Source organism: Antennarius striatus, chromosome 18 (assembly GCF_040054535.1).
Source record: "Antennarius striatus isolate MH-2024 chromosome 18, ASM4005453v1, whole genome shotgun sequence".
Lineage (NCBI taxonomy): Eukaryota > Metazoa > Chordata > Actinopteri > Lophiiformes > Antennariidae > Antennarius > Antennarius striatus.
The window spans coordinates 5,356,578-5,368,912 of NC_090793.1; the positions used below are offsets into that span (position 1 = coordinate 5,356,578).

The following is a 12,335-nucleotide window of genomic DNA, read 5'->3' on the forward strand; positions in this document are numbered from 1 at the left end:
TTACCTGTGGGTATTTTAGCAGTATCCCATCAGTCTGTGGATTTCGGGCAACGACTCTCCCCGTCTGTCGTCTCTTTCTCCAATCTTCAGAGACAGCCAGTGCTGAAGACAGCTGTCGCTCACGAGCAGCATACAAAAGCAACGCAGAGGCTGGCTTGTCAAATTGCCTCAGAATGCAGTGCTGCCTGGAAATATTTAACAGCAACAAATATGGTATCATAACAGAGCAATGAGAGACACTGTGGATAGAGATGTGCAGAAGTAGAACCTGATGGAATGTATGTCACTGAAGCATGAAGCAACAGTTCTGCATGCATGAATGTTTGTGCATATCATACATATTCATATTGAAGACAGTAGCAGGAGTAGGAGCTGCATTGTATATAACAAGTTATAACAAGTGTTTGATAAGTTAAATGTGAATTATGAATTAAACCAGAAACAGATTAAATCTGTTAACAGTTAAAAGGGATGTAAAAAGGTCCAACTGTCAAAAAGAGTTTCTCCTTAAGGTCACACCTTTCAGTATTCAAAGACCCTGGTGGAGATATAGCTAAAAACACCAATATTTCTGTATGAGTAATATTCACCTCTGAGAGAAAAATCATGATTTAAAAGGTCAACAGTTTTGTGTTTTTTGCTTGCTCTATGAAAGAAATTTATTTTGTGCTTCTAATCACTTAAACTATTACCAGTAAGTAAATGCTTTTACATCTCGCAACACGGTGATGTATTGTATGTATGTATTGTTTGTGCGTTCATTCGTCTGTTCATCCGTCTGTCCGTCCGTCCGTCCACCGCCGTCCATTCGTCCACCAAATATCTTCACAACAGTTGCAGATAGTAGGATGAAACAAAAAGCACATTACTCGGGCAGCAAAGGGAATGAAAATGAGATGATGACCTTGACCTTGAAAAAACTAGGTCAAGGTCAAATTTCAACTTTTGTACACTCAGGAACCGAATAAGATAGAAAGACAAGGGAGAAGGCCAGTGTGACTAAGACCATAGATCAAAGCTAGTGCTTTGACCATAGATCAAATCACTACCTTTGACCTATTTTAAATTCAGGGGTGTCGCGGGATGTTGCAGTCTGACTGCCTTGTTATGAAACTGTCTTTGAAATTGCAGCTGTCACTCTTTAGAATTTTCTTATCAAAAAAAGACAGAACCAAGCTATTGCCTCAAAGCAAAAAGGTTCTGGGTTCAATTCCTTTTGCTGCCGAGTTTTTGTATGTTCTCCCCATATCTGTGTGGGTTCTTTCTGGGTTCTCTATTTTCCTCCCACCTCCAAAAACATGCAGCTTGGGTGAATTTGTCACGCCAAATTATCCGTAGGCGTGAGTGTGAGTTTTTGTTTGTCCTTCATGTGGCCCTGCAGTAAATTGACGTCTTATCAGGGGTATACCCCACCATTCATCCACAGACAGCTCCATTAAGCTGCAGCAGACCCATGACCTACAAGGTGGATAAGCGGCTATAGATGAGACAATCACACTTATCTCTTCTACAAGAAGATGGATGGATGGATGGATGGATGGATGGATGGATGGATGGATCAAGTGGAAGTTTCAAGTTGAAGCAGATTTTAAAGCTTTGCATCATTAAATTATTAGTCCTTTTCCTTGTAGAGATTTTTCTTCCTTCAGAAGTTTTTTTTCTGCCCAAATCAGAATTAATTAAAAGGTAAAAGACTGACAGAAGGATCACAGACACCTGTAAATACATGTACGGTTGGAATATTTAATCTGGTCATTAGGTGCAGAGTGAGAGTAAACTGACGAGAGAGTTCAGCGACCTTATTCAGCTGGAGGAATGCATGTAATTATACCTGGAAAACAGAAGCAAATCTCCATTCTCCCTCAAAAAAACACAAGATGGACATCATGTGCTATAGTATCACCTCCACATTTTTTTTAAAAGCATGCAGATGAGTTCTTTTAAGGTGGGATACCTGTCTTCAGTGAAACGGCCATGTGTTGAGACACAGAGTACCTTGGGATCCACTAACTCAATGGAGAATTCTTCTGCAGGGACTGCATAAACTTTATACTACAGAGAGAAATTAATGAATTTTGAAATGCACGTTGATTGTCTACAGTAGATATTGAGTTGTTACAAGAATGTTCCTGGAAATGTTTAGCTCACCAGCAGGAATGATGCAGTGGAAGTTTGCAGAAGAACTTCAGTCTTGTGAGAAAGCTGCAACACTGTCACTTGATTATTACTGTCCACAGCAACACTCCGGCACAAAAAGCTGCACAGGTTATATAATACGCAACAGCTGAGAAACATATGTTGTACAGCTTTCTAGTAACAGTGAAATTAAAATGACAGTGTGACAATTTGTTTGGCTTCTCAATCAAAAAATATTCACCTGTAGGCACAACTGTAAATGTTGGCCCGGGCTGAGATCTGCGCATTTGACTGGCCATTGATGAGAATGTTCACATTTTGGACAGTGTCCACATCACTTGCATATTCTAGGACCAGGGAATATGGTCCAAGGTGAGGCACACGTAGACTTAGTTGGAGCTGTAACTACAGAATTCAAGATTTTGCCTTAGTTATTCAAGAAATATTTCCACAATATTGACACAAAATCCTAACGTTCTGCTTTAATTTTAGACTTTAAAATTCTTGTATAGCTTTGTGTTACCCATGTCTTGCTTTAAGGGCAACTAATCAAACTATAAATCCAACAGTTCGATATCAAACATAGCCATCAGCATCAATCCAGGTGTTCTACTGTACCTGTCTGCCACTGAAAACAGCCATCTCAGGGTGATTGGGAGTGGGACGCCGTACATGATTTTGCCTCTTCCTGCGACCTCTGCGGCTGGAGAGTTTTCCTTCTGAGCCCAGTGCTACGTTGAAACCATCCATTGCCACATGCTTATACAACAGACAGCTGGAACAGAAAGACACAAGTACAGACTAAGTAACCAAGACAAATGAGATGGTCATGCTATTTTGAAACCAATACACACACAGATCAATTTTTTTTTCTATTAACCTTCATTTAAAAAAATACTGAGATCTGAGATCTCTTTTATGAGATAGACAGCAATATTAATAATCAGTCAACAATGTCAAAGATCAAAAAGTGGCTACATGAATGTGGAAAAAGAGTTACAGCTAGGCTTTATTCAGTATCAGCATAAAAGAGAATACTTGAATTGAGAACATTTTGACCACCATCTTTGATTTTCTGCATTATTACACAGCTTGGGCAGCGAGTTTAGTGTGAAGGAAAAATCAAATTGCACAACAAAAACTATAGATGTAATGCATGACTTCCCAATATGAATTAAGCAGAGTCCAGGAATGTTAGAAAGAAATCTAAAAGACTTACTTGGTGTCCCTGTTTGCGGTGGACAGATAAGTGCAAGGCTGGGTGATCATTTCTTGCAGCAAAGGCGCCTCATAGTAATCCCGGGGCAGCAGCACTAAATAGTCCTGGAGAGTGACATTGACAATATGTACTTAAGTAATGCGACAGTTTTCTTCTACCTTCTTCTCTTCTCGGCTTTTCCCTTCACGAGTCGCCACAGCAAATCAGTTGCCTCTATCTAACCTTATCTTCTGCATCCTCTTCTCTCACACCAACTACCTTCATGTCCTCTTTCACTACATCCATAAACCTCCTCTTTGGTCTTCCTCTAGGCCTCCTGCCTGGCAGTTCAAAACTCAGCATCCTTCTTACAATATATTCATTATCTCTCCTCTGGACACGTCCAAACCATCTCAGTCTGGCATGTCCAGAGGAGAGAGAAACCTCTAACATGTGCTGTCCCTCTGATGTACTCATTCCTGATGTTATCCATCCTGGTCACTCCCAAAGACAACCTCAGCATCTTCATCTCTGCTACCTCCAGCTCTGTCTCCTGTCTTTTCCTCAGTGACACTGCCTCTAGACCAAACAACATCGCTGGTCTCACCACAGTTTTGTACACCTTTCATTTTAGCTGACTCTTTTATCACACATCACACCACAACGGTTGGCAAGACAGAGAGATAGAGATGGGAAGCACGTTCAGCAGGTTAGGGTGATTAAGGATAGGGATTGAAGTGTATTGACGGGTGCCAGTAGTGTGATGGGAAGATGGAAAGAGTACTTTGAAGAGTTGATGAAAGAGGAAAATGAGAGAGAACAAAGACTAGAAGAGGTGACTGTTGTGGACCAGGATGTAGTAAAGATTAGTCAGGATGAAGTGAGGAGGGCACTGAAGAGGATTAAGAGTGGAAAGGCAGTTGGTCCTGATGATATACCTTTAGAGGTTTGGAAGTGTCTAGGAGAGGTGGCAGTAGAGTTTCTGACTGGGTTGTTCAACAGGATCTTAGATAGTGAGAAGATGCCTGAGGAGTGGAGGAGAAGTGTGCTGGTGCCCATTTTTAAGAACAAGGGAGATGTGCAGAGTTGTGGCAACTACAGAGGAATAAAGCTGATGAGCCATGCAATGAAGTTATGGGAAAGAGTAGTGGAAGCTAGACTAAGGGCAGAAGTGAACATTTGTGAGCAGCAGTATGGTTTCATGCCAAAAAAAGAGTACTACAGATGCAGTATTTGCTTTGAGGACGTTGATAGAGAAGTACACAGAAGGCCAGAGGGAGCTGCATTGTGTTTTTGTAGATCTGGAGAAAGATTATGACAGGGTGCCCAGAGAGGAACTGTGGTATTGTATGAAGAAGTCTGGAGTGGCAGAGAAGTATGTTAGAGCGGTGCATGACATGTATGAGGACTGTAAGACAGTGGTGAAGTGTGCTGTAGGTGTGACAGAGGAGTTCAAGGTGGAGGTGGGACTGCATCAGGGATCAGCTCTGAGCCCCTTCTTGTTCGCTATGGTGATGGACAGGCTGACAGACGAGGTTAGACAGGACTCTCCATGGACTATGATTTTTGCAGATGACATTGTGATGCAGGGAACAGATGGAGGAGAAGCTAGAGAGGTGGAGGTTTGTCCTGGAAAGGAGAGGAATGAAGGTTAGCTGCAGTAAGACAGAGTACATGTGTGTGAATGAGAGGGACCCAAGTGGAGGAGTGAGGGTACAGGGAGAAGAGATCAAGAAGGTGGAGGATTTTAAGTACTTTGGGTCAACAGTCCAGAGCAATGGAGAGACTGGAAAAAAGGTGAAGAAGCGTGTACAGGCAGGAGGGAACGGTTGGAGAAAAGTGTCAGGTGTCTTCTTCTTCTTTTCTTTTCGGCTTTTCCCTTCAGGGGTTGCCACAGCAAATCAATTGCCGCCATCTAGCCCTGTCCTTTGCATCATCTTGTCTCACACCAACTACCTTCATGTCCTCCCTCATTACATCCATAAACCTCCTCTTTGGTGTCCTTATCTAATTTCCTTCCAGATAACACAACAAGCAGTCTCCTACCTGTCTCCCTGATCACATTAGCTGTAGTTGTCCAGTCATCTGGAAGTACCTCCTGACCACCCAGAGCCTGTCTTAACTCCTTCCTAAAGGTCATGCAACACTCCTTTATCAACTTCCACCATTTCGTCTTCTGCTCTGCCTTTGCCCTCTTCATCTTTCTCACTACCAGAGTCATCCTACACACCACCATCCTATGCTGTTTGGCTACACTCTCACCTACCACTACCTTGCAGTCACTGATCTCCTTCAGATTACACCGTCTACACAAGATGTAGTCTACCTGTGTGCTCCTACCTCCATTCTAATAGGTCACCCTATGTTCCTGCCTCTTCTGGAAGAAAGTATACACTATAGCCGTTTATATTCTTTTTGCAAAGTCAACCACCAACTGACTTCTGCATTCCTTTCCTGGATACCAAACCTGCCCATCACCTCCTCATCAACTCTGTTTCCTGCACCAACATGTCCATTGAAGTCTACACCAATGACAACTCTCTCACTTCTAGCTATGCTCAGCATCTCTTAATCAGAATCCAACCAAAATTTCTCCTCCAGTTCACATCCTACCTGTGGAGCATACCCACTGACAACATAGAAAATCACACCTTCAATTTCTAGCTTCAGACTCATCACTCTATCTGACATTCATTTTACCTCCAGGACATTCCTTAATTTCTGATTTTTTTTCAATAATTAAGTTAAAGGGAAAAGCCGAAAGGAAAAGAAGAAGAAGAAGAAGTTAAATACTGCAATATTAATTTTTTCCCCTATTTTATATACAGTAGTGTTATAATCCCCAAAGGGAAATTAAGAATGCACACTCTAGTATACTAGTATTACTCAATCACAGTCATGCATATTAGTGTTTCCAGGCACCTGTAATACACACAACCACACACAAGGGGGCCTGGAAGCATGCAATTGGAGGTAGAGTGGCTGGCAGCCCCTTTGTGGAGCACTCAAATGAGCAGCCTGTGAGGGGAATGGCATCTTGCTCAAGTGCGCCTTGGCAGTGCTCCGGATGTGAGCTGACACCTCCCACTGTCAGCTCACACTCCGAGTGTTTTTGGGCGGGAGCGAGAATCGAACCATTGACCTTAGAACATTGGATGACCCGCTCTACCGCCTGCTCTACCACTGAGCAACTGCCGCCACAGACTTTTTACAAAATAAGTCTGAAATTTTGTTATTTTAAATATCTAAACTCATGGGAACCCATGGAAATTCCTTGATAAAACAATAAAATCAGACGTCGTACCAAACATGTGAAAACAAATCTATTGGTATTATAAAGCAAGCACACCCAACGTAGTCAAAAACCAATGTGGTGACGTAACAACTTTGTGTTGGCAAATCATGGATTGCGCTGGGCGGGCATTGCAAAGCCGTAGATGGATGTTAGCAGGCTAACTGGAGAAAGAAAGCTAACTAATCATGAAATTGGGAAAGGAGCTAACGTTTCTTTCTCTAAAAGAAATTTTAGAGAAGTGATAGTTTGCTGACAATATGAACAGAACAGTAGTTACATAAAGAGGGATTTTGTCAGATGCCCGAGGAGCATTTGGATACTACATCGATTGTCCCATTCCAAACAGAAACCATAGCTGGACAGACTGTTTGTGCTAGCCAGATAGTTTCACTCAGAAATCGTTGCTAGTACGACATTACTGGATGGTAAAACATAAGATGGCATGAGTTTGAAGTGTGTGACATTTTGCAGAAAGCCTGTGAATAACACTGTCTGCGAAATAAGGAAAGTAGGCAAAACATGTATATTTTAGTGATGGCAGTACACTGTGTGTGTGTGTGTGTGTGTGTGTGTGTGTGTGTGTGTGTGTGTGTAAAAAATAAAATAAATTAATCTATTAATACTTTTAACTCCAAATGCTTGCACATGTATACAGTACACACACACACACACACACACACACACACACACACACACACACACACACACACACACAGCTTTAGAAAACACCAGCCTTATATCGCTGTCAAAACTCATGGCACAAACCGAACCACTACCATGACCACACGTAGCCACATAAGTGTGTTGATCAACACGTTTATAAGCATAACAACTTTGAGAACAGGACCAGGCCGTGTGGAAATTCACACAGTTCCTTCTGGAGGATGACCTCCATCTCAGAGTTCTCCCACCATCCCGGTCTGACACAGAACTGGCGTCGGTGAGGAACGTGAATTAATGATGAATGAAGGAATAAATATATAAACTTTATAACTTTATGAGAAAGAAACAGACAAACAAATATCCAACTGTCAAGCATGTTTATCAACGAGTCTTCGACGTGGAGCTGTTATACGTCAGAAAATAGCCGGTTTTAACGTCGTCCATTCTGTGTGTACATGTAGACACAGGTCACATAAACTAACATCACAGTGGTTTTCATGGCAGGGAGACGCCTCCCGGACAAAAAAGTTTCGATTACAGTTTCCACACGACAACGTTTCAAAAAACGTCACTTTGGCCAGTGTTTTCATCCGTATTTGTAACTTCGTTGTCATGTGGACAAAAGGCATAACCGCAACAAAAAGCCTCACTGCCCGATGCCTTACACTATAATGGTCATGTGATTCCTTCTGGCAGATGCGGCGTGATTGGTTGGGCACCATGATTGGTTGGGTGCTTATTAAAGTATATAGGTGGGGAGATGTTCATTTGCATGTCTTAAATACTCACCAGCAGCACTCCCTGTGCACGTATGTGAATGATCCATTTCCCAGGGGTCAAGTCAAAGGGCTTTGCAAAGCCCTCTCCTGGGACTGTGAGGAAGGATGGGGAGGGACTCTGGGGGAATATAACTTCGGTACTCTGATCAGACCCTGCTGAGCGGTAAAACAAAATGTTTCACATTCACAACTGTAAAAACAGAATAATAATTGTGGCATCATCAGTGTTCAGTAAGACACATCACACCAGTTTATGTGTAAATTAATTACACATAATTTACACATGGTTACTTATTTTGTTAATACAATGAGTGGTTAGATTTGTTGGCGTGATATAAATCGTCCGTGGAATGCAAAAAGTAATTCAATATCACAGGCGGCCTTACCTGCAGTGCCTCTATTATTGGTAGCTTTGACACTACCCACACTGGTGCTGCTCGGGTTAGTGAACCTCAAAACCACATGGTATAAATGCTGTCTCCCAGTTTTTGGTTCAACATGCACTGTTACTCTGACCTCACTCTGCAGGGATGAGACCAACACATTGAATGCAATGGCACCAGTTTGAGTAGATGATATGGGTCTGGTGCTACGAGAAATCATGTGAGGTGGTGGAGGATTTAAGCAAAGACAGCAGGTTAATGAACAAAGAGGAAGCAAAGGTCAGAAGCAGAAAATAAAGCCAGAGAATTGCAAGCCCTTCACTTACAGTCACAGCAGGAATGAAAGCCAGCTTCATCCACCACCAAGATCCTTGCTTTCACTCGTGCGCCCCTTTTTTTTTGAAGGGTGAGGTAGCGCATTACAATATGGAAAGGGCCAGGAAAGCCAAGGGTAAGCATAAGGATCACCTCTGGCTGAAGAGAGATAATGCTAGTTCTTATGATGCTAGTTCACATTCCAGCTTCAGTTTGTTGGCTGTGCTTGTGTGCTTTCAAATGGAATATGAGTGCAGAAGTAAAAGCAAAATAATCACGGAGGGATCAGAACAGACTGAAAAGGGAATTTACAGAGCTATTGAAGTGACATAAAATGAAAAAAATTTTCAGCCAAAGCATAATTCATTGGAATAGCTGAATCATGGATATACTGTACTACTTACTTGTGCAGGAGACATTACGGCATAACCTCTCCAGCTGAAATCTGGGAACTCTTGAGGATTATAGCCAAAGCGCACTGGCCTGGCATGTGGCGTCATGCCATCCTCCACCTCAAACTTTAATTGGTGGAGCGTGGGGAAATAGTAGTTTGGTTGTGACCTAATAACATAAACAATAACTTTCATTCAAAACTATGTAGGTTAATGTGCATAAGATTGGAAAAATAGATAAGTGAGACAGCCTTACTGAATACATTTGTGTCCAACTACATTTTTCCGGCACTGACATTGCCCTGTTGTCTCGTCACACGCCATGCTGATCGCGCCACCTACATCGCACTGACAACCTGACATAGGCAGAGCAAACACCTTGATCATTTCTCCTAACAATTTTACAGTCCAGCCACAGAATGAAAGAAGTTTAATCAAAAACGACACTTTACCCTCACAGCCTAAATACATCTTCTTCTGCAGCAGGAAGTATCCATCTTTGCAGGTGTTGCATGCATCTCCACATGCATTAGGCTTGCAGTGACACTTTCCACTTTTCTAGACCAAACAGAAAATCAGGAGAAATAAATACATTTTGGCTTATAAAATCATGGATATTGAAAATGCTAGAAGTATTCAAGTCCTCACCTCTTCACATTCCCCAACACCACTCAGGGTACCTTTCAAATCACAGTGACACTCTGGTATGAGGAAGAGAGAGAGAGAGACACAGAGAGAGAGAGACAGAGACAGACAGAGAGAGAGACAGAGACAGAGAGAGAGAGGGAGAGACAGAGAGAGAGAGAGACAGAGAGAGAGAGAGAGACGGAGCGAGATAGACAGAGAGAGAGACAGAGAGAGAGACAGAGATTTTTTTGATTTTGAAAATCACGTTTATTCATAAAAATCAAATTACAAAATAATCACGTTGTCACAAAATCCAAAACATTCACGTAAAGAGGATTTTCAATAGTACTGTGTGTTTCCTGAACAAAGAAACATCTAATCTTTTAGCATTTATCAAACTAAAAACAAGAGACAGAGACAGACAGACAGGAGGTAAAGGGTTTAAGTAAAAAGGGGGCTCTGCAGTGAAAAGACTTGATTACAAGACTTCAGCACTTTCAAGGGTGAAATGGAATGGTTTAAAAACATCTGTGATTCAGAGGAGATTTAGAGCTATAGTGAAAAACCACTTCCCTCAATATTTGACCACAGCCAATCAAGGATATTCTTCTGACATTCAAAGCTCCTTTTTCATGCTTACCTGTACAAGGCAGCGTGATGGTGACAATATTATTGTTCAACAGCAGATGTCTAGCACTAGAACGATGGGTGAACCAACCCTGAGGCTATTCTCTAATTGTTTTGAATAATGTGAGCTAATTTAAGTACAGTATTTCTAGTGGATAAGGACAGAGACGTTCTTTGCGGTGTTGTAGAAGATTTGTCTTTAACGGGTCGGTGAGTAACCATGACTGCAAAGACACTACAGTACATAAAATGTCACAAATCCAGTCTCTGAGGAGTTCGTCTGCATTTGTGTTACTCTTCATCTCCCTTCTGGGGGATCGGAAGGTAGATTAATTACAATAATAATTAATTCTTTTTTTCCACTCTAAATGTTCACACATGTATATAAAGTATATTGTACAGGCCCGTACACACACACACCCACACACACACATACACACACAGGGGGCCTGTAGACATGCAGATGATGGGAAGTAGAGTGGCGGGCAGCTCTCACGTGGGGGGCACCATGAGCAACTTGTAATTGGACGATGACTTGCTCAAGGGCTCCTAAGCAGTGTTCAGGAGGTGAGATGAACTGGCACCTACCACTGCCAGTTCACAATCCAAATGTTTTGGCCCACATGGGTCTTCAACCAACGACCCTCCAGTCCCCAGCCGAAAACTTAGAGGACTGAGCAACTGCTGCCCTTGTTGAGAGGGTTATGTTGACATATCAACTGTCTAAGTGAGGACAGGACCTTGTCAGATTGCTCAGTCATCAGAGATAATAATTCAAGAGAAGAAAATCAGATTAGAGCACTGCTGGCTAACAGGAGATCAAATTGGGTTAATAAGGCCTCTCTTACCTATACACCCATGAGAGTTTCCTGCAGACAGATTCCAGTAAAGAGGTTTACACTTGTCACAAAGGTTTCCCTCTACATTTGATAGGCAGTGGCAGGAGCCCTGAAACAGCGGATAAAGAGTCCAAGGATTGTTGATACTGATAGCAATGGAAAGTAAGGTTATATCATTTACAATCAGATGGATTGCAGGGTTTTTTCACAAGAGTGTAAAAAGCCTTACATTAAGTTATCCTCTTCCAAATTTTAGTCTCCTTTCCTTTATTTTAATTGCATTTATAGTGCAGGGAAAAAGACCTCCTTTTAAAATCTGCTAGAAGGCTTGAAGCAGTACAGTTGCGATAAAAGTATAAATGCACTGAAAGTGAAATACCGTTTGAGGATCAACGATGTCAGTTCCTGCATGGTTACATGCGCTCATGAAGGCTGGAAACACAATTTGCATACACAACAAAGTCAGAAACATACAGAAATAAATTAATTTTTACTTTCTGGCCAAAACACAGAACACAAGTTTTTAAATTTAAGGGGGATTGAAAAGAGAATCGTTAATACATTCAACAGGATAATATAGAACTGTACCGAAAAACTACCAACTTAAATATTACTAGTCTAAGTGATGTTCCTATTATTAAGTTGCATAATTTTAACTGTGTATGTTGCTTTCCAGCATGCTCACCTGAGCACTGAGGAAACCTTAGCCCGGAGGCACAGCGGTCACACTGCTTGCCCACCACCCCAGCGAGACACAGACACTGACCTGTCAGTGGGTTGCATATGTTACCATATGAGCCCTCTTCTGAGCATCTGCATGCTAGGAACAAGAAACAACAACGTCAATAGCAAGCCTTTAGGGTTGTCCTTTGGGTTCATAGGCAAACAATTTGAGCAGTTGTTGTTGTTTTGAGTTCAGAATTCCAGTTGTGTATCTCTGGGAATATAATTCCCATGAAGAGAGAATCCATAAAACATTTATCCAGCACTCAAGCTCTCCGTGAAATGTTGCAAATAAATCAATGTGGATGACAATGGCGCTGTGGGAAGATTTGTGTGTTTGCCCCTAGAAGTCACGAGA

The 12,335-nt window shown here is 41.9% G+C and overlaps 1 protein-coding gene across 2 annotated transcripts in view; it reads right to left on the reverse strand.

Annotated features, from left to right (window-relative positions):
• Nucleotides 1-12,335, reverse strand: part of LOC137611922 (laminin subunit alpha-3-like) — an 80,858-nt gene that overhangs the window by 46,441 nt on the left and 22,082 nt on the right. The window contains exons 14-28 of one of the 2 annotated variants that reach the window (XM_068340088.1): nt 11,940-12,074; nt 11,634-11,686; nt 11,264-11,363; nt 9,810-9,862; nt 9,614-9,719; nt 9,418-9,517; nt 9,174-9,330; nt 8,458-8,593; nt 8,082-8,224; nt 3,356-3,459; nt 2,755-2,911; nt 2,378-2,541; nt 2,149-2,257; nt 1,955-2,052; nt 5-185 (exon numbers count right to left, since the gene is read on the reverse strand). In XM_068340088.1, the coding sequence (XP_068196189.1) occupies nt 5-185; nt 1,955-2,052; nt 2,149-2,257; nt 2,378-2,541; nt 2,755-2,911; nt 3,356-3,459; nt 8,082-8,224; nt 8,458-8,593; nt 9,174-9,330; nt 9,418-9,517; nt 9,614-9,719; nt 9,810-9,862; nt 11,264-11,363; nt 11,634-11,686; nt 11,940-12,074 (1,796 nt within the window). Of the gene's footprint in view, nt 1-4; nt 186-1,954; nt 2,053-2,148; nt 2,258-2,377; nt 2,542-2,754; nt 2,912-3,355; nt 3,460-8,081; nt 8,228-8,457; nt 8,594-9,173; nt 9,331-9,417; nt 9,518-9,613; nt 9,720-9,809; nt 9,863-11,263; nt 11,364-11,633; nt 11,687-11,939; nt 12,075-12,335 lie in introns of both variants that reach the window. The other variant, XM_068340087.1, reaches the window with a different exon arrangement.